General features: G+C 36.3%; 3 protein-coding genes across 8 annotated transcripts in view; 1 reads left to right on the forward strand and 2 right to left on the reverse strand.

Annotated features, from left to right (window-relative positions):
- The window catches only part of ranbp3a (RAN binding protein 3a), a 1,280,039-nt gene that overhangs the window by 940,900 nt on the left and 313,349 nt on the right, over window positions 1-25,790 (forward strand). The gene's annotated exons all lie outside the window — the stretch shown is intronic.
- lsm4 (LSM4 homolog, U6 small nuclear RNA and mRNA degradation associated) lies at window positions 440-8,899 on the reverse strand. Of its 4 annotated transcripts, none has more exons than XR_015501837.1 (6): window positions 8,548-8,655; window positions 6,733-6,774; window positions 5,752-5,850; window positions 5,390-5,591; window positions 1,902-3,503; window positions 440-856 (listed from the first exon to the last, which is right to left on the reverse strand). XR_015501837.1 is itself a non-coding variant. In XM_087271941.1 (6 exons), exons 2-6 carry the CDS (start codon window positions 6,733-6,735, stop codon window positions 681-683), a joined length of 390 nt encoding a protein of 129 aa, XP_087128067.1. In that variant the 5' UTR covers window positions 6,736-6,774; window positions 8,837-8,899; the 3' UTR covers window positions 440-680.
- ddx49 (DEAD (Asp-Glu-Ala-Asp) box polypeptide 49) lies at window positions 9,728-23,897 on the reverse strand. Of its 2 annotated transcripts, none has more exons than XR_015501782.1 (13): window positions 23,646-23,897; window positions 22,113-22,236; window positions 21,921-22,006; window positions 20,752-20,873; window positions 20,481-20,668; window positions 19,203-19,837; window positions 14,805-16,685; window positions 14,656-14,732; window positions 14,456-14,553; window positions 11,650-11,724; window positions 11,131-11,219; window positions 10,093-10,164; window positions 9,728-9,973 (listed from the first exon to the last, which is right to left on the reverse strand). XR_015501782.1 is itself a non-coding variant. In NM_198365.1 (13 exon segments), coding segments are annotated over 13 exon segments (1,407 nt in total). In that variant the 5' UTR covers window positions 23,761-23,883; the 3' UTR covers window positions 9,728-9,829.

The following is a 25,790-nucleotide window of genomic DNA, read 5'->3' on the forward strand; positions in this document are numbered from 1 at the left end:
TAGTTGGATTGCGGTGTTTACATGTCTGTACTGCACTTCAATAATGCGACTAAAATCTGCATACTCCACATCTCAATTTGATTTCTGTTTAGTTCGATTATGGCTTTGATCAGATTAATCGAAAATCTCTGTTTACATTGTAGACTCTTAATCAGAGTATTGTCTTAATCACATTAAAATATGATTATTGGTGTCCATGTAAACAGTCAACATTATCACTATTTTCTCAATCTCATAATCACACTGCTTTTGAAAACCACTCAAAAGCCATCCGTTCAGAAAAACTACAGACCTTCTCATTTTACCAAAAGACTTGAGTTGTACAGACGACCCCCTGAACAGCATCAATCGACCCATTAACCCTTTTACTATCTATTTCTTTTACTTATGTCTTTAAAAAATACTTGGACATAACAGAGTGCTCAAATATTAGCAGCGATTGCCATATTTAACAAAAATCGTTTATTCACAAGTGCATATAGACAAGTCAAACTTACAGCATGGTTGTGTTTTAAAGCACAAAAAGAGAAATGTGAAAACATGCACCGAATGACTGAAGACAAAATAAAACAGTTTAGAACGAATGGAAGAGCATCTTTAAATCAACATCACCAAATTAAAATCTTCACGGAGATCCAGGACGTCCATTTCAAATTAAACTCGTTCTTTCTGGTCGATGATCAAACTGAGAAAGTAAACAAACAGTATTAGATACACTGTACAATATTTAATGACAAAGATTCTGTTTTTTTCCATTCAAAGCTTAATTGATGCACACATTGAGGCTTCTAAAAGAATATATCTAAATTATATTAATGAGACCTATGGCCTGAAGCAGGAGTGTCCAAACTCGGTCCTGGAGGGCCGGTGTCCTGCATATTTTAGTTCCAACTCCAATTAAACACATCTGAACCAGCTAATCAAGCTCCTTCTATGTATACTAGAAACCTCCAGGGAGGTGTGTTGAAAGAAGTTGGAGCTAACTATGCAGGACACTGACCCTCCAGGACCGAATTTGGACACCTCTTGCCTAAAGGGAATAAAACTACAAGGGTTAGTTCACTCAAAAATGAAAATTCTCCAATTGGTTCCTCAACCTCATGTCTTCAAATCCCCTAAGAAATTTGTTCATCTTCAGAACCCAAATAAACATAATTTAGAGGAAATCAGAGAGCTCCCTCATCCTCCACAGACAGCAAGATGTTTAGTCAAGACCAAAACCAATTGTTGCATCCCAATTTGCATACTATCTATCTTAAATAGTATTTAGTACATACTAATTCTAATAGTACAAATTAGAATTAGTATGTCCCAAATCGTAGTATGTTGAAAAGAGTATGCCAAAGGTTCCAGGATGGTTTACACATCCATTCATTCATTTTCTTGTTATCTTAGTCCCTTTATTAATCTGGGGTCACCACATCGGAATGAACCGCCAACTTATCCAGCACGTTTTTACACAGCGGATGCCCTTCCAGCCTCAACCCATCACTGGGAAACATCCACACTCATTCACACACTCATACACTACGGACAATTTAACCTACCCTATTGTATTTTTTTTTTAGAAACTGTTATAACTTTTCCTGAAAGTCAAGTTTACATACAATAAGATTATTCTGCCTCTAAAAAAGCTCAGATGATGGTGTCAAGGCTTCGGGAGTTTCTGATTGGCTAATTGACAACATGAGTTAATTGAAAGCACAACTGTAGAACAGTATTTAAAGAAAACCTCAAACACACTGCTTCCTTGTGTGACGACATGGGAAAATCAACAAGCCAAAATCAACAAAAAAAGCCAGTTTACACTTTTCTAAATTACACTGGGAAAAGAATAATTTTTGGAGACATGTCCTGTGGTCTGATGGAACTAACCGTTTGGCCATAATGACCAGTGTTACATTTGGAGGACAAAGGGGAAATCTTACAAGCCTAGGAACATCATCCCAACTGTGAAGTATGGGGGTGGCAGCATCATGTTGTGGGGCTGTTTTGCTGCAGGAGGGACTGGTCCACTTCACAGCATAGATGGCATCATGAAGAAAAAACATTATGTAGAAATACTGAAGCAACATCTCAAGACATCAGCCAGGAAATTAAAACTTGGCCACAAATGGGTCTTCCAAACAGATCATGACCCTAAGCATACTGCCAAATTAATTCAAATGTGCTTCAAGGACAACAGAGTGAATGTTTTGGAGTGGCCATCACAAAGCCCTGATCTCAATCCTATAGAAAATTTGTGGGCAGAGTTGAAAAAGCTTGTGCAAGCAAGACAGCCTACAAATCTGACTCAGTTACATCAATTCTGTCAGGAGGAATGGGCAATTCTTTCAAACTACTGAGAGAAGCTTGTGGAAGGATACCCAAAACATTTGCCCAGATTATACTGTTTGAAATCAAAGTTAAAAAGAAATACCAAGCAAATGTGTGTAAACTTTTGACTGTCTAGAAAGTAAAATAAAAATTCTCAAAAAAAAAAAAAAAAAATTCTCTCATTATTCAGGCATTAAGCAAACGTAAATCATTTAGGTAATCCTAACGAACCTAAAATAGTAAACTAGTATGATTTTACACTAGACATTTAAAAAATGGTTTTGTTCCTTTTTTTTTAGAGTGTATGTACACTTCAACTGTATAGCCACAGGCATATCAGCCTGCAGCCCAAGGCCGGTTACTCACTAAAACTAAGCAGAGCTGAGCCTGGTCAGTAATTGGATTGGAGACCACATGGGAAAAATAGGTTACTGTTGTAGTTGTGTTAGTGTGATCAGCAGGGGGCGCTTAACCTGTGGTCTGTGTGTGTCCTAATGCCCTAGTATAGTGAAGGGAATACTATACTGTCAGTGGGCGCCGTCTTACGGATGAGACATTCTCTGACTCTCTGTAGTGATTAAAAATCCCATGGCACTTCTTGTAAGGAGTAGAGGTGTAACCCTGATGTCCTAGCCAATTTCCCTCCATTGGCCTTTACCTATCATAGGCTCCCAATAATCCCCATCTACCGAATTGGCTCTATCACTGTCTCTCCACTCCACTCCACCAATAGCTAGTGTGTGGTGAGCACACTGGCACCGTTGTCCTGTGGCTGCCGTCGCATCATCCAAGTAGATGCTGCACACTGGTGGTGGAGTGGAAAGACCCCCTTTAAGACTGTGAAGTGCTTTGGTTGCATGGCTATTCGCGATAAATGTGCTACATAAATACACATAACATTACGTCGCACGATAACATTGTCCACTTTTCTGTCTATGGAGGACGAGGGCGCTCTCAGACTTAGGATTTAGATTTTGGGTTCTGAAGATGAACAAATGTCTCATGTTTAAGGACATGAGGGAGAGTAATTAAACACAGAATTGTCATTTTTAGGAGCCCATAATAAAGGGAGGATCTGTTTTATATCTACTGTTAGTTTATGACACCTTGTTGTTTTCCAGGCTTTTTGTCTTGTTGCTGTCCACGGCCAGATCCCTGCATGCCTCTGCCACGGCCACCAAAAACACCTGTCAAATAGAATGGGAATTTCTTTTTTAATCTGTGTGTGTGTGCGCGCGTGTGTGTGTGTGTGTGTGTGGAGAGTTAAAATTGTCAGGGCAAGTGGAAAAAACTTTAAAGGGTCACGAAACACCAAAACACATTTTTTGAGCTGTTGACAGTGGTATATGTGTCCCACACTGCTAAAAACACTATTAGGACACCTATATTTCACTAAAAAGTGTAAATTGGTTGTTTTTGCGTTATTTCAAGCAAATTCGTACTTCCTGTTTGAAACGAATTTTTGAAGCTGCGTCACGGTCATGACATAATAGCGTTGTATTCCAGCGCGCAGACTGGGCGTCTGTGCCAGAGTGTGTCTTATTACGTCTTACAGTGTGTTGCATTAATGCATGAGTAAGGCTTGGTTCAAACCAATCAGCGCGCTCTATTGTGCAACTTCATTAATATTCATTACTATCACAGTGTTTTCAGGACAGAGACGCCACGTTGTGTTGGCAAAACAAGCGTGAAGTGTTGCTTTTATAGTTTGCTGCCATTAAGTTTCGTTTTCATTTTCTCTCTGTGAGAGCTCAGCTGGATCATGTGTGGATTAACAGTGTACGCGACGCTTGACAACAATAACTTACGTGTCTAAGGCGGATTATTGTTTACCTGAGAGCTGTTCTCATCTGCAAACGCTGAAATCCGGATTCGATTGTAACGTTAGTCTTCTCTTCATAATGACGTGGCTCTAGTTGCTGGTGATTGTCCTGTCTCTACAGATTTGGTAAGTGAGCGACCAGTGCTCTTTGTTTATTCAGTTTGTTCGTATCGAATTAAGTTAACTATTGCACTGAGTGCAAACATAGCACCGCATTTTGTGACCGGAATAACACACGCGACTTTCTGACGCTACCTGCCGTGTGTATCTAAGTTTCTGGGAAATGCTGAGGGTTTTTTTCTCTCATTCGTCGTGCGGTATCAAACGTTGCATGAAAAATACACGCTTACAGCAGTTCCTCGAATCAAATATCGCGTTTGTCGCGAGGGGCATGAATGAATTCCCTGAATGAAAGAGCCAAACTGCAGTTAAAGTCCAACATTTAATAATTTGGCAAATAATTCGACTACAGATGTCCATGTAGGTTAAACACCATTACTTTCTCATGTGTGTGTATTTTGACTGAAACTCGCGCGTGCCCAAATAGACACTCCCACACCATCCCACTTTAGTTCCTCCGACACTCCCCCTAAACAGAGCTGGACACGCCCACTTTTCTGACTTTTTCCAAAGTAGAGGTGAGAAAACACCCTGCTGAAACGAGGGGGTTTCATGGCCCTTTAAGCCCAAAACTGCGTGTACACATTTAAAAAAATATACCAATGAGAGTAAAACTGTCAGCCCTCCTGTGAATTATTTATCCTTTTTCAAAGATTTCTCAAGTTACATTTAATGAAGCAAATCAATTTTCACAGTATGTCTGATAATATTTTTTTCTAGAGAAAGTCTGTTTTATTTCAGCTAGAATGAAAGCTGTTTTTTACCATTTTATTTTCATTATTTATTATTATTTATTATCATATTATTAGCCCCCTTAAGCAATTAATTACCCTTAATTACCCTAATCTGCCTAGTTCACCTAATCAAGCCTTTAAATGGCAGTTTAAGCTGATCACTAGCATCCTGAAAAAGATCTAATCAAATAATATTTACTGTCATCATGGCAAAGATAAAAGAAATGAGTTATTAGAAATGAGTTATTAAAACTATTGTTTAGAAATGTCCTGAAAAAAATCTCTCAGTAAACAGAACTTGGGGGAAAAGGAGGGCTAATAAATGTGACATCAACTGTATATATGTCTGGAATGATTATATGATATGATCTATTGTATGAATATAAAAGCATCAGACCTCTGCCAGGTCCGCCGCCTCTTCCAGGTCCACCTCCTCTGCCCTTTCCTTGTGGCTTATTCTGCTGCATGCCACCCCGGCCACGGCCCTTTGACACCACTTCCTCTTTCACCATATCTATAATTTCATCAGGGATTCGCAAGTATTTAATGGTGCTTCCTCTTATGTAGCATTCTGGCATCCTCCAAAACTTATCTCCATCCTGCAAATCAGAGCAGGCAGAAAAACAGCCGTCACATTTAAGCAAGACAAATAAATAACCTGCAGATTTGTTTTAATAAAACAAACATGTGTTTTGCTTAATTTTGTAAGGAATCAATAGTCTCCCAAAGACGTTTTCATCTGAATGAAGTCGTATTTACCCGTGAAGTGCAAATAACTTCTCTCAAGTTTATATTCATCCAGTTGTCGCAGCTGACCAGATGGCCGTTGTATGTCTCGCCATTCTTTAACTCCACCAGCTGAAAAGAAAAGCAGATTAACTTAAAAGCTTAATTATTGTTCAGCACTTCATTTTAGGGCTGTGCAATTAATCGAAAATTCGATTTCGGCTTCTAACGATTATAAAAAAAAACATTAATCGAGATAAACGATTATTCCATTATTTACCGCCCCCTTTCCAATTGTCCTCACTTGTTGCTCTTAAAAGCGCGAAAGACCACATGCTTATGTGTGTGCGGCGCACAGACACAGTCAGAAGCATGCGGTCAGCAGTTGGTCTTATTCGCACATTGCGACGAGCAGAGAGCACACACATCTAAAGTCATTAACGTGAGCGCTTTAATGTTCAAACTGGTGTCAAAACGCAGTATTTAGTGATTATTCATATTAACCCTCATTTGTATAATAAACAAACGATGCGTGAAAGCGAAACCAATAAAGTGACAGAGCACAATAGCTGCCGCTTGTTTTATCATGATTAATGAAACGAGAAAATCCCTCTCTGCTCTTTATTGAAGGACTATATATATATATATATATATATATATATATATATATATATATATATATATATATATATATATATATATATATATATATATATATATATATAGTCTTATTTGTTTTACTTAAATAAAAGCAGTTTTAAATAAAAAAATTAAAAACATTTTAGGGACAATATTATTAGCCCCTTTAAGCTATATTTCTTTCTAATAGTCTACAGAACAAACCATCGTTATAACATTTTGGGTTTATTTGTTTTTCCAAATCATTTTCAGGCCTGGAAAATGCCTTGTCAAAATTCCATGACTTTTCGGGACAGTATGATCGCTGATCATGGCACCTTTAACTTCGTGCTGACAATAAAGATGCACGCATGAAGTGAGCTGCTTGATACTCACCATGGGGTGGTTCTGTGCCGTCTTCAGTAAAGATAACGGGAGCTAGAAAAGAAAAAGAAAGAATTCGAGTGGTCATGCTAACAACAGAGTAAATGAAGAGTTTCTTCTGTGCTCACAATGGAATATTGTTAATTGTTATTCAATTGGAGATTACACTCACTAACCAGAATATGTGACCCTGGACTGAGCATATAGGACAATAACTGGGTTCAAGGTTAACAGCGGTTTGGAAAACTTAAAATTTTAAAATTGCTATTATTTTTCAAATATTTTTCTATGTTATATGCAAGTTTTGTTTGATTGTTTGATTTCATTTAGTTTTCATTTAGCAACACTATCTCCAGCAGAAAAGGACCCTCTACATCTCAAGACACCGGATAGCCCACGATTCAACAAATATTTGAAAAACAAATCGCTTATGGCCTGTTTTCACTGAGTGGTACGGTTCGGTTTGGTACGCTTTTATGGCCATTTGCACTGTCAAAAGGCGAACCGAACTGTACCACTTCTTAGGCACCATTTCGAAGGGATACCAAACACGAGAAAGGGTACCAAAAGGCGGAGCTAGATGTGCAACTGAATGTTCTAGGTTTACAGAAATACGTCATTCGTCTACGCAATAAGCCAGAATGAAAACAAAAAACCTGCCATGTTTAAAATACACAGCCGAGAGATTACAGCGTACAGCATTTAGCATGTATTTGATCATTAAATGTTAAAAACTCAGTCCTGTTACTCATATAAGCCATAACAGGAGTGAATTGCATTCTCTGCTGCATATATAATAATGCAAAAAAAAAATGTTGACGTAAGATATAGAGGTAAAGTTAGTTTTATTTTCGCATTTTCGTTCATTTAGAAGTCCCTATAATGTTTAATATGAATATTTGATCGGAATTAGCGTGCAAGTATGACTCCTAAACAACATTAACACCATCTAATTGACTGTAAACAATGCTGTACTTTGATAATCATTTGGCTGCTAATTTGATTTTCCAATTTAGAATTTGCAAAGAATACTTTTCTATAATTATATTATTAAGGGGAAAGTCTGAATATGCGAATATAAAACCAAACTTACCTCTATATGCAAGATGATTTACTTGATTATTTTAGGTACCATTGCTTATATATTTTAAACATTCACTCACTGTCCACTTTATTAGGTACACCTGTCGAACTGCTCATTAACGTAAATTTCTAATCAGCCAATCACATGGCGGAATCGAAATGCCTTCAGGAATGTACACATGGTCAAGATGATCTGCTGTAACGTTAGTTCAAATCGAGCATCAGAAAGCGGGAAGAAGGGGGATTTAAGTGACTATGAGGGTGGCATGGTTGTTGGTACCAGACGGACTGGTCACTAATGATGTTTTCAAGTCATATACAAGTATACTTGCATGTGATTTCAGACCAAATGTTTAAAGTACCATGGTAAACAAGGTAGGGAGCATGTCACAAGTTGTCACTGAACGAATGTGCGAATATAAAACCGACTTTGGATATTCTTGATAAAACTACGCCAAAACCTTTCTGACTTCTGAAGTTTCTCGCATGTCTGTAGAGATAATTTAATAGAGTAATAAATTTATAATAGCCGTCAACATTAATTTTTAACTAATTTTATCTATTTTACTAAATAAGTACGTAACGTGCTTGTAAAGATTCGTGTATACACCCAAATAAAACGTTCACACAACGCTTTGTTTCTGCGCGTAATCGGTGTTACCGACCTACAGATCATCCAATAAACACAGCGGAAAATCTTAATTTCACTAACGTTAGCCAGTAAGTTTATCGACTTCATCTCACCATGTCAGCTGAATTTCCAATCAGTATTTATATTAAGTTTTAATCCACTGAAGACTTCAATCACAAATGATTTTCTGTGAATCTTCTTCTCAGCACAAGGCGATCTGCAAACCACTTACTGTTGTACTTCCAGGTGAAAGCGGAAGTTGTCAAAGCAAAAGTCCCAAAACGCTGCGTCCCAAATCACATATTTATACTACGCCCTAAAAAGTATGTACTTTTTTTTTGTAAAGGAAAACTTTATACTTTTGAGTGTGCAACAAAAGAGTATGCAAGCTTTGAGACTTACTACTTCCTCCTTAACAGATCTCTGTGTTGCTTAGTTATGCCCCCTGTAAATCATCCACACATCATCCAGCGGCAGGTTAATCTGCCATTTATGAGTCCTTCATGCAGAAAGTTTCAAGGACACCAGGACCATCTTAATGTAATTAATGACTGCATGTTGTAGGGGCAGAATGGAAGCAGAAAGGATTCTTTATAAGATAGTTGAGGGAGACTCTGATTTAAAGTCTGACAATCAGACAATTAAATAAATACCTTTTATGTTAAATTTGTTTTGAATTAACATCACCTGTTTTTTTCTTTTGAGTTTGGCTCTCTTTTCTCTTCTCAGGAATTTCAACACAAAAGGAAAAAATGGCTTTTGTTTTCTTTTTGTTACATTGATATTGGATTAATATCCCTTTACATTTCCTGCAGAGTTTTGTTGTCCGAGTTTGGCGGTTGTTTTGAACCAAAATGGATAGAGGTAAAGTTGGTTTTATATTCGCATTCAGACTTTCCCCTTAGTAATATAATTTTAGAAAAGTTTTCTTAGCAAATTTTAAATTGGGAAATCGTACTAGTAGCCAATGATTATTAAAGTACAGCATTGTTTACAGTGATTTAGATAGTGTTAATGTTGTTTAGAAGTCAGACTTGCATGCTAATTCCGATCGAATATTCAAAGTAACATGGTAAACAATATAGAGACTTCTAAATAAAGGAATATGTGAATAGAAAAACAGCTTTACCTCTATCTAAAATGGTCCTGTGGTCCACTACAGTGGACATGCTATAAAATAAAAAAAAGTGTAAAAACTCTAAATTGTAGAAAAATTTTTAAACCCAAAAGATGTAGGAAATCACAGAAAAAACAATAAATAAATAAATAAAATAAAAAATCAACACAGATTCATTCATTCATGTAGCAACACAGTCAACACTGCATCACATGTTTATTAAATATATGCATATTCACGCTATATACATAATATTAAATTGTACAAAAGAGAGGAAATTAAGAGCCAACTTCTGTCGCTTTTGCACTTTTCTCATGTTTTTTCTTTTCCTTTTTGCTCTGGGGGTTTTTTCCTTTGAGTTTCTTATTTTTTCCTCGGATCTTCTCTAATTCATTTTTCCTTTTTTCTTCCAAATCAGGATCCTGCAATAGATTTAAAATTAAATCAAGGAAAAAAATTTGTAAAATTATGCATGTACACAAAAATACTTTATAAGAAACATACAAATATACAAGTTTTTAAAAAAAAAAAAATAACTCACTTTTCCATCCAGAATCATCTGCTTCCTTTTGTTTATCTTCTTTTTCTCATCAAAATCTGTCGACTCTAATTTCTATAAAAGAATTAACAATTGTAAAACTTTATAGCATGCTTTAGATATATAATAAGTGTATATATACTACCTGACAAAAGTCTTGTCGCCTATTTAAGTTTTAGGAACAACAAATAATAACTTGACTTCTTAGGGTTTTCACCTTGGAACAAAAAAACATGGGTTATTCTTCTATGTCCAATACAACATCTAGTAAAAACAACTTAATCAAATCTAGTCTTAAAATGTCTTCTGTGTGAGATTTCAGGTTGAATTTCATATAATTTATCATTTTCCAATGCATCCCATTCTTCTTGCCACTCGTTTAAAATGTAAACATTGATAAAAGGTCTCATCTTTGATGAAGGAATTTGTAAAGACTCAATTAACTTATTAATAAAGTCATCTGGAATGGCAAAGAAAGCGTTCTTGCAGGAATCCCAGTGTTCATCAAGATTCTTTAGATTCATCTTCAAAGCCGCCTCCATCTTATCCCAGATATACTCAATAATGTTCATGTCTAGTGACTGGGGTGGCCAATCCTGGAGCACCTTGACCTTCTTTGCTTTCAGGAACTTTGATGAGGAGGCTAAAGTAAGAGGAGCGCTATCCTGCTGAAGAATTTGCCCTCTCCTGTGGTCTGTAATGTAATGGGCTGCACATATGTCTTAATACCTCAGGCTGCTGATGTTTCCATTCACTGCAGATCTCTCACACACCCCCATACTAAATGTAACCCCAAACCACGATTTTTCCTTCACCAAGCTTGACTGATTTCTGTGAGAATCTTGGTCCATGTGGGTTCCTATAGGTTTTCTGCAGTATTTGTGATGATTGGGATGCAGTTCAACAGATGATTCATCTGAAAAATCGACCTTCTGCCACTTTTCCAAATGATCAACTAGTAGTCAAGTTATTATTTGTTGCTCTGGGATCGACAACAACACTTTTGACAGGTAGTGTATGTGCATATATAAATTCCCTCACAATTTCACACTGCCGTCTCGTTACATTGACCTGCGTAAGGATCTTCAGCACCTCTTTTTCTTCAATAGGAAACTCTTTCAGTTTCGTCTCTAAACACACAAAACAGCAATCAAGCAAACGTACATGTAAAGCACGGACGTAAAGTTGGTTTTATATTCACACATTCAGCCTTGCTCCTTGATAAAATAAATCTAAAAATGTATTATTTTGACTTAATCTGTTCTAAATAGCAAAAGTCATACAAATGATCAAAGTACAGCATTCTTCACAGTCAATTAAATACTGCTCATGTTGTTTTGAAGTCATACTTGCTTCAGAACGAATATTCAAATTAGCATGGTAAACAATATACCATGTCATATGTTGTCACTGAACAAATGTGCCAATATAAAACCAACTTTACCTAAATAAAGCAAGCAATTATATACAAAGAGCGTTATTATTGTGATTTTACTTAAATTCTTGAGTTATCTTTCTTTTTTGTTGTATAAGTTGTAGCGGTTTTAGTGGTAAACTTACGGTTTTGTTCCTCTATGGCATTGATAAGGTGAATGTCATACTGTGTAACTAGAGTGATTGATACTCCATTCCGGCCTGGACATGAAACATAAAGAAAAGAAAGATTCTCAAATGTAGTGTTTATTGCATTTAAACTGGGTACACTTAACATTTGCTCAAGGATCTGGCAAAAGTTCACTGCTCTATGTTAAAAGCCACTTCTGAATTATTATTTTAGGTGAGGTATGCAAGTTTGACACCCAATGGTTGAACTAGGTATTGTTGGAATATCAAGCCAATTCCATGCGTGTTCAATAAGAAAAGGTCTGGAGAAGGTTTTCTTCAATGCCAATAATATGTGTAATTTGTTAGATACAAATGATAATTCGATGACAGAGCTCAGGGTTACGGTACCCCAATGCAAAACAAGAATTACATTTAAGAGGTTCGCAACTGACATACATTTCCTGACTCCAGCGTACATACACAACTGATATTAACAGGTGGAGCTTTTGTTTAACACCATTTATCAGTCATTCTGCAGTCCTTTGGCTCTTGTACCCCAGACATACTTCCTCTTTTTGCAACCCTTCTCTGCATACCAGAACTGCACAATTACGTGCATCTTTAATATATTTCACAACTTCTACAGGGATCATGCTCCTTGTGACCTGTCCAGACTTTGTCTTAAACAGCAGTTTGGAACAAGAGCCCCAGCACTATATTTGTTCTTATTCTGCCATTTCCCTTGTGTCAGCAATTCCTCAGCAGTTCCTTCTAAAAGTATGCAGCACAGTAAAAAAAGAGGAAGTGTGTCTGGTCAATATGTGGTACCATACAATAGAAAAAGATTGATTAATCTGTATGTTTGTTTAAACATTTTTCTAATAAAAAATAAAGACACAAATGTAATAAAAATAAATTCCTTTTTTCCCCACAGTATTGCATGCCTGATTCAAAACACGTAAGAGAAGGTTGCCAGGTAAGGACACTAACAGGAGCGAGCCTGACTATTCAGCCTAAAAGCAATGTCACTCGATAAAAGGAATATTTTCCATATTGAAAGGAGTTTTTATTATAACCAACACCTGAAATGTATTTTTTATAAATGGCTTCTATTTCTGGCAACAGGATAACAACAGGAACAACATCCTGAACAACCGGATAAACTGATTATGGTCACCACAGGTAATGATGTGAGTTTTAATGCCACATTTATTGCCATACTAGTGTGAACACTGTTCTGATGATGAAATTTGCATCATGAACTGCACACAAACTCTGGAATATGCATAATGTAGATATTTTGGTGTTAGTGTCAAAGTCTGCATGAACCAGAAGTTGCTTTCAGTATGTTGATGTACTTCCAACTGAAACAGAATGTTGATTAGGGGGCGGGCTTTACTCTGTGCATCATTCCTTTATTAATATACTGTTGTTATGAAAGCGGCAGCACAGTGGCGCACAATCACATCACAGCAAGAAGGCCGCTGGTTTGAGCCCTGGCTGGGTCAGTTGGCATTTTTGTGTGGAGTTTGCATGTGCTCCCAGTGTTCCCGTGGGTTTCTTCCAGGTGCTTTGGTTTCCCCCACAAGTGCAAAAAGAACATGCGCTATAGGTGAATTGGGTAAGCTACAATTGTACGTGTATGTGTGTAAATGAGTATGTGTGGTGATGGGTTGCAAATAAGGGCATCCGCTGCGTAAAACATATGCTGGATAAGTTGGCGGTTCATTCTGCTGTGGCAACCCCAGATAAATAAAGGGTCTAAGCCAAAAAGAAAACGAATGAATGCAATGGAAGCCTTCAAGTTGATGTCAACAGAGAAGGACCACCACTCCCAAGCGGGAAACAAATGGTTAGACTTTGAAAATGGTTTAAACAAAAAACTTGCATGGCTTAATTGTTCATCTTAATGGTGCGTTCAAACCAGACACGGATGAATCATCAAGCACAAGTGATTTACATGATAAGTCAATGCAAAGATGCAAATAGGCATGCCGTGTTGCGATTCGTAGAAAGGAAGCGGAGTGAGTTTTGCAAGTTTAACGCGATTCATGCGTGAATTGCTCGAATTAGAAAATCTGAACTTCAACGGACATTCCAGCCACATTAACCAATCATGAGCTCATTCTTGTGGGAGAGTGATTATAACGTAGTGCCTGTTGTTGGTGTCTTTAGGGGGAAATCTCTAGCCGACACCGGACAACAGCTCATCAAACTTGGCTTGGCTCAGTCGGAAGCACCACTGAAAACTTCCATTATCCAGATATAGTTTCTGGTGAAGTTGATGAACTCACAGAGCTGGGTGCACCTCTGAAAGGATCTAGTCGACTCAGACACGGCTCTGAACAAATATATGCCGTTTTTCAGCCTTCCTAAAGCACAAAAACACAGCTATTTTCTCAATAAAATCCATGTTAGCCATTTAGCAACGTAGCTAGTATCACTGGGTAGACAGAAGCCCCACCCATGAAGCGAATCCACTTCTATCGTGAAGTGAATTTGACACACGAATGAAGCAAATTAGACGCATGAATGAAATGGGTAAACTCAAAATGTTCATTTACGCAAGAATAGCAGGATTTAATCACGAGTGCCGAGTCTGGCGTGAACACAGCATCAGAATACCAATGTGAACTAGCAAATAAAACATTGAACATTTTGATTTTAGACAAATTAAATGTATATATTATTAGTAGAAGCCAATACCTGCTGTTAATAATTTATTCTAGAGAAAAACAATAACGGCTGATTTACGACTTATAAAAACAATTGCTTTAATCAAACAGGCTTTCAATTATGTTGTTAACATATGCAAACTCACCAGCTCGAGCGGTTCGTCCTACTCTGTGGATGTAGATTTTTGGCAAACCGGGTGTGTTGTGATTAATAACAACTTGAACTGTGGGAATATCCAAACCCCTTCAGTTAAGAACAGAACAAGCACAGAAAAGAGAACCAAATTAGAGAAAGGCAAAGAGATTACAGACACTGGCGAGTTGTGTTGAGAAGTGTTTTCTGTACCTGGCAGCAACATCTGTGGCTATGAGAATTTTGAAGACGTTAGACTTGAATTTTGCAAGGTTGGCAAAACGCTGTCTCTGTAAAAGAGAAAAAGCATTAGTACAGACATTAGGGACGGAGTAAGAATCAATTTTAACTACTTCACTTACCTGCTTCATCATTGAGTGCAGAGAGATGGTTGGGAAATTGAATTCCCGCAGCATCATAGTGAGTATCTGACAGCTCCTGGAACATTAGAACAACATTACTGCATAACAATGTCATTTTAGATACTATTTAAACTTTGTTTAAAAATTTTTTTTACACTGTACAATAAGGCTGCTTTATTTAATGCTAATTTATAGATTTACTAACATGAACTGAGAATGAACATTTATTAAAGAGCCCCTATTATGGGTTTTTGAAAATTACCATTCATGCAGTGTTTAACACAGCTCCAAGTGAATGGAAACATCCACCGAAGGTTTAAATCTGAAAGTGCACCATATTTAAAACTATTGACTCTTTTGAGTTGACTTCAAGAGTCAGATGGATTATTCGACCCTGTTCGGATCTTTTGCTTGATTGTGTCGACATCAATAAAAGACATTGTCAAATATTGGGTCTGGTAAACCGTGAATGTTCCTTTCCCTTCAGACACGAGTGAAGTGCGAGAGATAAAGGGTTTGATCATGACGCGAATATTATTATGACTGAGAGATGGCCAGACATGCGGCTGAGGGGTATAACAGGCTAACTACTTCATGAGCATGATGGGCATTTCTCTCCATCTTGCGCTGAACACAGTCAACCAATCACAACAGGGTCATCAGACTAATCACCGAAGATTAGCATCACAGAAAGGAGAGGTTTGGAATCAAATTAATCACTGAACAAATCATATTGCGGGTACAAATAAATGTATATGAAAAGACAATGAAAGTGTTTTTTGACCTTGCTTGCATATCAGTCTGTTAATGGAGACCCCCAAAACAAAAACATGATGTTTTATAATGTATAATAGGGGCTCTAAAAATATAGCTAAATATTAACTAATCCATTATAAAAATCTCAGTCACAAGATGGTGTTAAAAAATTAAACACAAAGCTGACAGATACAAAACTGAATGAAAGAAGCTAATGCAGCATACAATAACCTGTATGTTATTTAGACACAAGATGGAGTTAAACAATCAAAAACTCAAAACCAACTGAGTGAAGCTAATGTAGCATACAATAACCTGTACATTATTCAGTCACAAAATGGCGTCAGAATAAGAATCACAAAACTGACTGAAACAAAACCAACTGAGTGAAGCTAATGCGGCATATAATAATTAACTGGTACATTATTCAGTCACAAGATAATATCAAAAAGTAAAAAACGCAAAGCTGACTGAAACAAAACTGAATGAAAAAAGCTAATGTAGCATAAAATAACCTGTACAATATTCAGACACAAGATGGCGTTAGAGTCAAAAATCAGAAAGCTGACTGAAACAAAGCCGACCAAGTGAAGCTAAATGTAGCATACAACAACCTGTAAATTTTTCAGCCACAAGAGAGTATCAAAGAGACAAAATCACAATGCTGACTGAAACAAAACCAACTGAGTGAAGCTAATGTAGGATACAATAACCTGTACATTATTCAGTCACAAAATGGTGTCAAAGAGACAAAATAGCAAAGCTGACTGAAACAAAACCGACTGAGTGAAGCTAATGCGGCATATAATTAATAACCAGTACATTATTCAGTCACAAGATGATATCAAAAAGTCAAAAACACAAAGCTGAAAGAAACAAAACTGAATGAAAAAAGCTAATGTAGCATAAAATAACCTGTGCATTATTCAGTCACAAGATGGCGTCAAACAGTTAAAAAAGGAAAGCTGACAGTAATGAAACTAGATAAATGAAGCATATACTAACCTATGTATTATTCATATTAATATTATTTACAAGAGGGCACCAAACAGTCAAAAAACAGCATTGTGACAGACGAGCAGATACATATGAATGAGAATGTAAGTATGGCTGTAAACGTATTCACTAACAGTCAAGCAGGGTATCTGCACATTTTTTAACAGAAAATTTAAGACCTTTTAAGACCTTTTTAAGTCCTCTAAAATGAAAATTTAAGACTTTACCTAAAAAAAAAAACAGGAAAATGTTCAGTGTGAACACAGAATGATGTGGTGAAGTATGGCGGCAAATCAATGGCAATATAAATCGAGCGCAGCGGTGATGTTTGCGCGCGAGGAGAAGTGAACCGTGAGCAGATTACTTGGTTGACTTGGTTTACTTGTTATCTCTAACGCTATTGGCTACTGTGCCTTTCCGGAAGTTAGCCGGGATTGGACGCAAGTTAAAAGATCACGCCGTTAAATATATATACAATTTGCAAGACATTATCATAAGAAACTTTCTGAGAACTTTATGAACTTTATGAGGATTCAATCTCGAGAAACAGTCAAATAATATCCAAAATAATGACTTGCATTCTTGTAACATGACTTTCTGAACCCATTTGATTTGTCCGTGCAGCACTTGTCTGGTTTGTTGTATTTTACTTCATTATTAACCACAACAGCAGTGCTCATTATTACACTTGGGGATGATCTTTCTAGGAAATATTGTCTTCAGAAGAGTTTATTTGCGTTTTAGATCTTTATAGATAATTATAATTAATTTATCTTTATAGATAATTGTTAACATTGTTTGTAATATAGATCAGTGTAAAATATATATATCTATATATATATTATATATATTTTTCAATCTCATTTTTAGTTAATGATTGAATAACCTGCATATAAAGACTTCAATCAAAAATGTTTAGCCCAATTAAACATAAAAAATACAGTGACAGACATTCAGATGGGTTTTTATCGCCACCTATTGAGCAACAATTTAATTTCTACAATCTTCGTTTGGCTTTACTCACTATCCATTACATCATTCCACTTCAGAGGCATACAAATACTACTTTCTATACGACAGGCCCACATCTTAAAGGTCACATATGCAGTTGAAGTCAAAATTAGTAGCCCACTTTTTTCTTGTTTTATTTCGGCAAGAATAAAAGCTGTTTTAATTTTTTAAAACCCATTTTAAGGTCCATATTATTACCCTCTTTAACCTATTTTTTTTTTTTTCGAAAGTCTACAGAACAAACCATCGTTATACAATAACTTGCCCAATTACCCTGCCTAGTTAACCTAGTTAAGCCTTTAAATGTCACTTTAAGCTGTATAGAAGTGTCTTGAAGAATATCTAGTCTAATATTATTTACTGTCATCATGGCAAAGATAAAATAAATCAGTTATTAGAAATGAGTTATTAAAACTATAATGTTTAGAAATGTGTTGAAAAAAATCTTCTCTCCGTTAAATAAAAATTAGGATAAAAATAAACAGGGGGCTATTAATTCAGGCGGGCTTATAATTCTGACTTTAACTGTATAGTGGAATAACAGACTAATGGCAATATATTTACTATAAACCTTTGTACTTTATGCACTGCATGCATGTATAGCCTATTTTGTATACTATTGTCCATCCAATTTATTCTGACTTGTTCTTCACAGAAAATGAGTCAAGGACAATGAATCTTAGAAAAAAAAAAAGATTTTTGTAAATTTGAACACGTTTAGTTTGAGTTCAGTTTAAATGTAGGTGCTAAACTTCATCAAATGGTTCAAAACACATTTAAAGTCTGAATTATTCGTCCTGATTTAATAGCCCATGTATATTTTCCCCAATTTCTGTTTAATGGAGAGATCTTTTGCCACATGGTATAACTCTCTCTTTCTCTCCCAAGTAATAAAGTTTGTTACAGAAATATATCTCATTATTTTGATGTCATTATATGGCATTATTATGAGATTAATTATTAAAAAAAATATCTCATTATTGAAAGTAAGTCTCCACCTATTATTACTGAGAAAGTAAGTCTATGTTTCACACTGTGACATTATGATAAGATTTCCTATATAATTTTATTTAACGGGGAAACTAGCTTACCTGCGTCCAATCCCGGCTAACTTCTGGAAAGGTAGAGTAGCCAATAGCGTTAGAGATAACAAGAAAACCAAGTCCCGCCCTAGGACTCACAAAAATCTAAACTGTTTCGCGCGAGCAGAGAGAAGAACCAGCGAGCGAGCGGAGAGAACTGATCGCGCGCGCGCTGTAGGCATGACCTCGCTCGCGAGAGCGTACATCGTGCGCACAGATGATAATGTGCACGCGCGGGACTTGTTTTCTCGCGCTGGATCAGTTGACCGCACGCGTGAAGATCCCCTGTGCGCTCGCGAGCTGTAATTTTCTCGCGTGTAGACCTGTAATCTGCTCACGGTTCACTTCTCCTCACGCGCAAACATCACCGCTGCGCTCGATTTATATTGGCATTGATTTGCCGCCATAAGACGAGTCGGACATGATATTTAAGATCCCACATGAAATTTAAGACCTCCTTATGGAAAATTACAGAATTTAAGACATTTTCAGACCTTAAAAATCGAAAATTTTATTTAAGACATTTTAAGACTTTTTAAGGACCCGCGGGGACCCTGTCAAGGTGATTCAAAGATCCCGAATGAGCCCAAGTTGTTCAGCAGTTGTTAACTGGAATGTCATGACTGAACCAATCAGAACTGAATACCCTAGACAGCCGTGTAATAACATTAACTAATTGTTAGTTCTTAAAAAGAGCTAACAATTAATGACTTATTTGAATAAATAACTATAAATAAATAAAATAATTAATGCATTGTTCATTATTTGTTTATATAATTAATACTTTCAATAACAGAGTTATACTTATTGCAAAGTGTTACCTGAAAATGTGAGAGGTGTTGGCTAACAAAGCTACAGTGACTTGCGCAGTTACCACAATATATTGGTTATTTAATTTACCAGTGACTTAACTACAAAGCAATATGACACATCTCACCCATTTAAAGTAACTCCATTCACTTTGTGAATGTAAGTAGACACTTAATCTGAGACATCATTCATGCTAATTTCAATTATGACTGCTATTTGGGATTTGCCTTAACTTACTTGCATGTGTTGGTGAATATTATGATAGACCAATCATCATGTTCATCCTGGAAGGTTTGGATGAGATGGACCAGGTAAGCATCTTTAACTTTCTCAGGAGTGAGGATGAATCTCTGATCCAGTTCTTCCACTGTTTGCACACTGACAGAAAGAGAAAGACACAGTCAAAACAGCTCTGATGCACAAAATAGCCCTCTTCTACCCCAAAAAATAGTGGTTTAATTTTGAAGATCTTAGATTCAGCCCACAGTTGCACTCACTTCATACGCAAATTATCGTGTAACTGCTTACATTAAAGCAAAGTCTGATCAGTGGTCATGTGCAAACTACTCTAGGTCACAGTTTTGGAAAATCTGTGTAAAATATTTGCAGGATAAGTTAGCGATTCATTCCGCTGTGGTGACCCCTGACAAATCAGGGACTAAGTCGAATGAAAAAGAATTCAGTTGTATTTATTTGTATTCCCTTTAACACACACCTATGATATGGCCATTTCTGAGTGTTGATTTTAATTAATTAACTAACTAAAATGCACTAATGATAATTTATTGCAAAGTGTTTCAATTTAACTAGTAATATCATGATAATTTAAGGTCAATTTCTGTAATAAAAAGTTAAGCAATTATTTGAAAAAGAACATTTTACACTGCCAGAAGCCTAACACCAGCCACTAACATTTCTGGTTCCTGATCTGAAACCAGCAGAAGCCAAATTTCATTAAAAAAAACTAATTCAGCACTTTACATATCTTCATTCTCCTAACACACGTCTGACAGTGTCTTACTCTGATTTATGCTCCCAGAAGAAGGGCCTGTTCATAGCGATGCTCTGCAGCTGCTGCAGCGTGTCTGTGAGCGTGGCACTGAACAGAAGAGTCTGCCGCTTTGCTGGCACCGCACTGAGAATGACCTCTAAATCTTTAGTAAAATCAGTACAGCCCTGCTCCAGAAGACGATCAGCTTCATCCATGATCTGTCAAAAGACACGTTAATTACATCAAAACTGCTTTGATATTAAAAAAAAAAGCTTGAAGGCAGACAAAATGATCGTCTTACTAGAAATTGGATTCTGTTTAGGTTAATTGTGTCAGAGCTGCGAATGTGATCAGCAAGTCGTCCCGGTGTGGCAACAACAACATGTGGCTTTTTTGACAACTCCAAACCCTGAGTAACCATGTCTAATGGAAGAAAAAAAAGAAAAAATTATGTATTTTAATAAATATGGTTCTAGATAGTACAGTTATTCAGGCTGCACCATTCTGGCAAAAATGAGAATCGCAGTTTTATTGTTTAAAACAACGATCACGATTTTCTCACAACTCTGCAGATGTAAAATAAAGGTTTAAATTAAGCTGCTATTATTGTTATTTCTCAAACATATGAGTGTAGGTTCTGATTGAAATGCTACATTTTGTATAGACTTGAATAGACTATAAATATGTCTATAAATAAATATTCTGATGTAAGTGATCATAGTTTATGATCATAAGTGATCATAAACTATTCATAATTCTGTCACAGCTCACGTGTGATTTTGCTGCCATGAATACATCATTGCATGAAGACATATGAAATTTGGGTGAATTATACCTTATAAATACAATATGCAAACCCCGTTTTACCATTTGGAGGCATCAACATTGCTGAGAAACCTATATTAAACAATGTGAAGACTTGTGCCTACATACTTCTCTCCCAAAGCTAGAAATACTATTGGCTGAATCGTAGAGATGCTGGAATAAGACCGTGCAGGTGAGGGGGCGGGTTCGAATCGAGATCATATTTTCAAATAATTGTGCAGCCCTAACCGTTATCATCATTTTAAATGTCCTAAAGGATTACTAAAGGCCCAGGTATACTTAAAACATTTAGATTGAGGGGAAAAAAGAAAGTCAAAACAAGGCTGAGTGAGAGTACACTGTTTTCGAACGCCGCTGCAGTAGGCAGGGTTGTAAATGTGTCACGCTGCACACAATGACATCACACAAGACAACAACAATGACGACCCCCCCCCAAATTGCTTTGGTGAGCTGTTTTGAATTGCTGAAACAACTATATATATATATATATATATATATATATATATATATATATATATATATATATATATATATATATATATATATATATATATATATAAACTATTTTAGCAAGATTTTGTATGAAATAACATAATTTTTTAATTTTGCTTGAAGCACTTCGGAGCCTTAAGTAAAAGTTCTTACCCATTCCTCCCACAATGATACAGTCTTTTAAACCAAGGGGCTTCCCTAACACTCGGAATTGTTCTGCAATTTGGTAAGCAAGCTCTCTAGAAAGAAAACAGACAAAAAATTCATTATTTAATGACAAAACAATGCATGTAAATAAGTACTTAAATGTTGCAGGCTTTGAGTATTATAAGTAACAAAATAAACCTGGTGGGTGTTAACACTAAGCAGAAAACACCATAAGGGTCCTCGGACAACTTCTGCAGTACCGGAAGAACAAATGCTGCTGTTTTTCCACTTCCAGTTTTTGCACAGCCCATGCAATCCCGACCTATGATTAAGATCACAAAATACACACTCAGTTCAGAATAATTTCTGACGACAAGAAAAAGTGCAGATATTGTTTATTGTGAACACATTTAACATTCGTTTTGAGTATGTGTCTAAAAGTGCCCAAAGAGTTACATATTAATAATCCAATAGTGGCTATGGTTATCAACTGTTCTGTTTCAATTTAAATCACATTTTAATACCTAAAAAACAGAAATGTTATGATTATACCACAGCAAAATCCTATTCTTGCAGTATTAAAGTAAGTCATATAGACATGTTAAAATTGCATTATACTATAACGCATTATACAATAAATGACAATAGACAAAACAGATTGAAAACTTTAAGCACTGTTATTTTTGCCAATTGAAAATCAGTGCAAAGTTTGTGAAGTTTGTCATTGAACCTGAGAAAACTTTGGAAAATAACCATAATGACGTAGTCTCCATGCTATAATAATAATAATGATGATAGAACCATTTTTAACTGTGGGGACATAGCTTTATAAGTACAATTTCACTGTATTATTTGTGTCCACTTCAAAAAACGTTCATGAGAAATTTTATATTTATAGTCCCTCCCACTGTTAAATCCGATTTACACCCATGATGACCGTGAACAATGTTCTACTTTAGTCACTGGCTGCTGATGTTATTTTACTGTTTACATTACAGATATGCTCACTGAATACAAACACAACAGATCACTCAGATCTTTAGGATCATATAAACTAGAAGTTCCAAGAGTTCAGTCAAAGCAGGGTGAATCAGCTTTCAGCCACTACGCCCCTCGCTGCTGGAATCAGCTTCCAGAAATGATCAGATGTGCTCCAACATTAGGCACATTTAAATCAAGACTGAAAACACATCTGTTTAGCTGTGCCTTTACTGTATGAGCACTGTGCTGCGTCCGAAAGATTGCACTATTTGTTTTTCTCTTCTTCTTCATTCTTTTATCACATTTTACCTGTTTTTATCTTTTTTTTAATCATTTTTATTATTTGTTTTTATTTTACTTGTTTCTTTTATTCTTGTTTATGTAAAGCACTTTGAATTGCCACTGTGTATGAAATGTGCTATATAAATAAACTTGCCTTGCCTATTTACAATTTTTTGCAATGAATTCTTTTCTGAAATTATATTATTAAGGTTATATTATTAAGGATAAAGTCTGAATGTACTAATATAAAACCATCTTTACCTCAAATAAATATGATGCATTGTTTACAGTCTATACACCGTAGTAAACATCTGAAGTGGATAAAAAAATTTCATTAAAGCCGTCCTAATACTATTGAACAACACCAATTCGTGTATCATTTTGAAAATAAAACAATTAAAACAGAAAAAAAAACATTTTGATCTACTTCAAATGTTGTCTACTGTGAAGAGAGAAAGAACTGTTTACCGTCTAATATAGCAGGGATACACTTCTCCTGTACAGCGGTCGGTCGGCTGATGCCCATCTGCTTACACTGCTGGATCAGCCACTCAGACAGCCCGAGAGACTCAAACGTGGCCATTCTTACTGGCTTAGTTAAAAACGAAACACCAAAAACATAAACTAGACCGTATATTGTTACTTCGAGAGACGCTAAATTGACAACAATCTTCCTCGTGTGAGCATATGTCAGTCGCGTGAATTAGACGTCACATAATGGGCAGGCACTTTTTTCCAGGGGTTTCAGTACAGCGTAACCGCTACTGCGTCATCGGGTGGGCGTGGCCTATCTGTGAATTTGCATAGGTCACGGATCATGCGCAGATTGTGAAAACAGCCGTTTGATTCAGATACCTGTACGTATTTGCAGGGCTTTCGTGTCCAATGCCTTTTATATGCAGTACTAAATAGCTGTCCTGATCGAAGGTGTTTCATGTGAAGTCAGTGTATGTTATACTAAACAAATTAACTTAAGATACCTCTCAGATTACATTAATACTGTTATAACTTAAGATACCTGTCCCGATCCCACGGCTTTTGTGCTAAATACTTTATATATCATATACATTAACATCAGATACCTGTCCTGATCCCAGGGGTTTCATGTATGATCACTTTTATATTATATACATTAACATCAGATACCTGTCCTGATCCCAGGGGTTTCATGTATGATCACTTTTATATTATATACAGTAACATCAGATACCTGTCCTGATCTCAGGGGTTTCATGTATGATCACTTTTATATACATTAACATCAGATACCTGTCCTGATCCCAGGTGTTTCATGTATGATCACTTTTATATACATTAACATCAGATACCTGTCCTGATCCCAGGGGTTTCATGTATGATCACTTTTATATACAGTAACATCAGATACCTGTCCTGATCCCAGGGGTTTCATGTATGATCACTTTTATATTATATACATTAACATCAGATACCTGTCCTGATCCCAGGGGTTTCATGTATGATCACTTTTATATACATTAACATCAGATACCTGTCCTGATCCCAGGGGTTTCATGTATGATCACTTTTATATACATTAACATCAGATACCTGTCCTGATCCCAGGGGTTTCATGTATGATCACTTTTATATACATTAACATCAGATACCTGTCCTGATCCCAGGGGTTTCATGTATGATCACTTTTATATACAGTAACATCAGATACCTGTCCTGATCCCAGGGGTTTCATGTATGATCACTTTTATATACAGTAACATCAGATACCTGTCCTGATCCCAGGTGTTTCATGTATGATCACTTTTATATTATATACATTAACATCAGATACCTGTCCTGATCCCAGGGGTTTCATGTATGATCACTTTTATATACAGTAACATCAGATACCTGTCCTGATCCCAGGGGTTTCATGTATGATCACTTTTATATACAGTAACATCAGATACCTGTCCTGATCCCAGGGGTTTCATGTATGATCACTTTTATATTATATACATTAACATCAGATACCTGTCCTGATCCCAGGGGTTTCATGTATGATCACTTTTATATACAGTAACATCAGATACCTGTCCTGATCCCAGGGGTTTCATGTATGATCACTTTTATATACAGTAACATCAGATACCTGTCCTGATCCCAGGTGTTTCATGTATGATCACTTTTATATTATATACAGTAACATCAGATACCTGTCCTGATCCCAGGTGTTTCATGTATGATCACTTTTATATTATATACAGTAACATCAGATACCTGTCCTGATCTCAGGGGTTTCATGTATGATCACTTTTATATTATATACATTAACATCAGATACCTGTCCTGATCCCAGGTGTTTCATGTATGATCACTTTTATATTATATACAGTAACATCAGATACCTGTCCTGATCCCAGGGGTTTCATGTATGATCACTTTTATATACATTAACATCAGATACCTGTCCTGATCCCAGGTGTTTCATGTATGATCACTTTTATATTATATACATTAACATCAGATACCTGTCCTGATCCCAGGTGTTTCATGTATGATCACTTTTATATACATTAACATCAGATACCTGTCCTGATCCCAGGGGTTTCATGTATGATCACTTTTATATACATTAACATCAGATACCTGTCC

This window comes from Danio rerio, chromosome 11 (genome assembly GCF_052040795.2).
Source record: "Danio rerio strain M-AB ecotype USA chromosome 11, GRCz13ab, whole genome shotgun sequence".
NCBI classification, from domain to species: domain Eukaryota; kingdom Metazoa; phylum Chordata; class Actinopteri; order Cypriniformes; family Danionidae; genus Danio; species Danio rerio.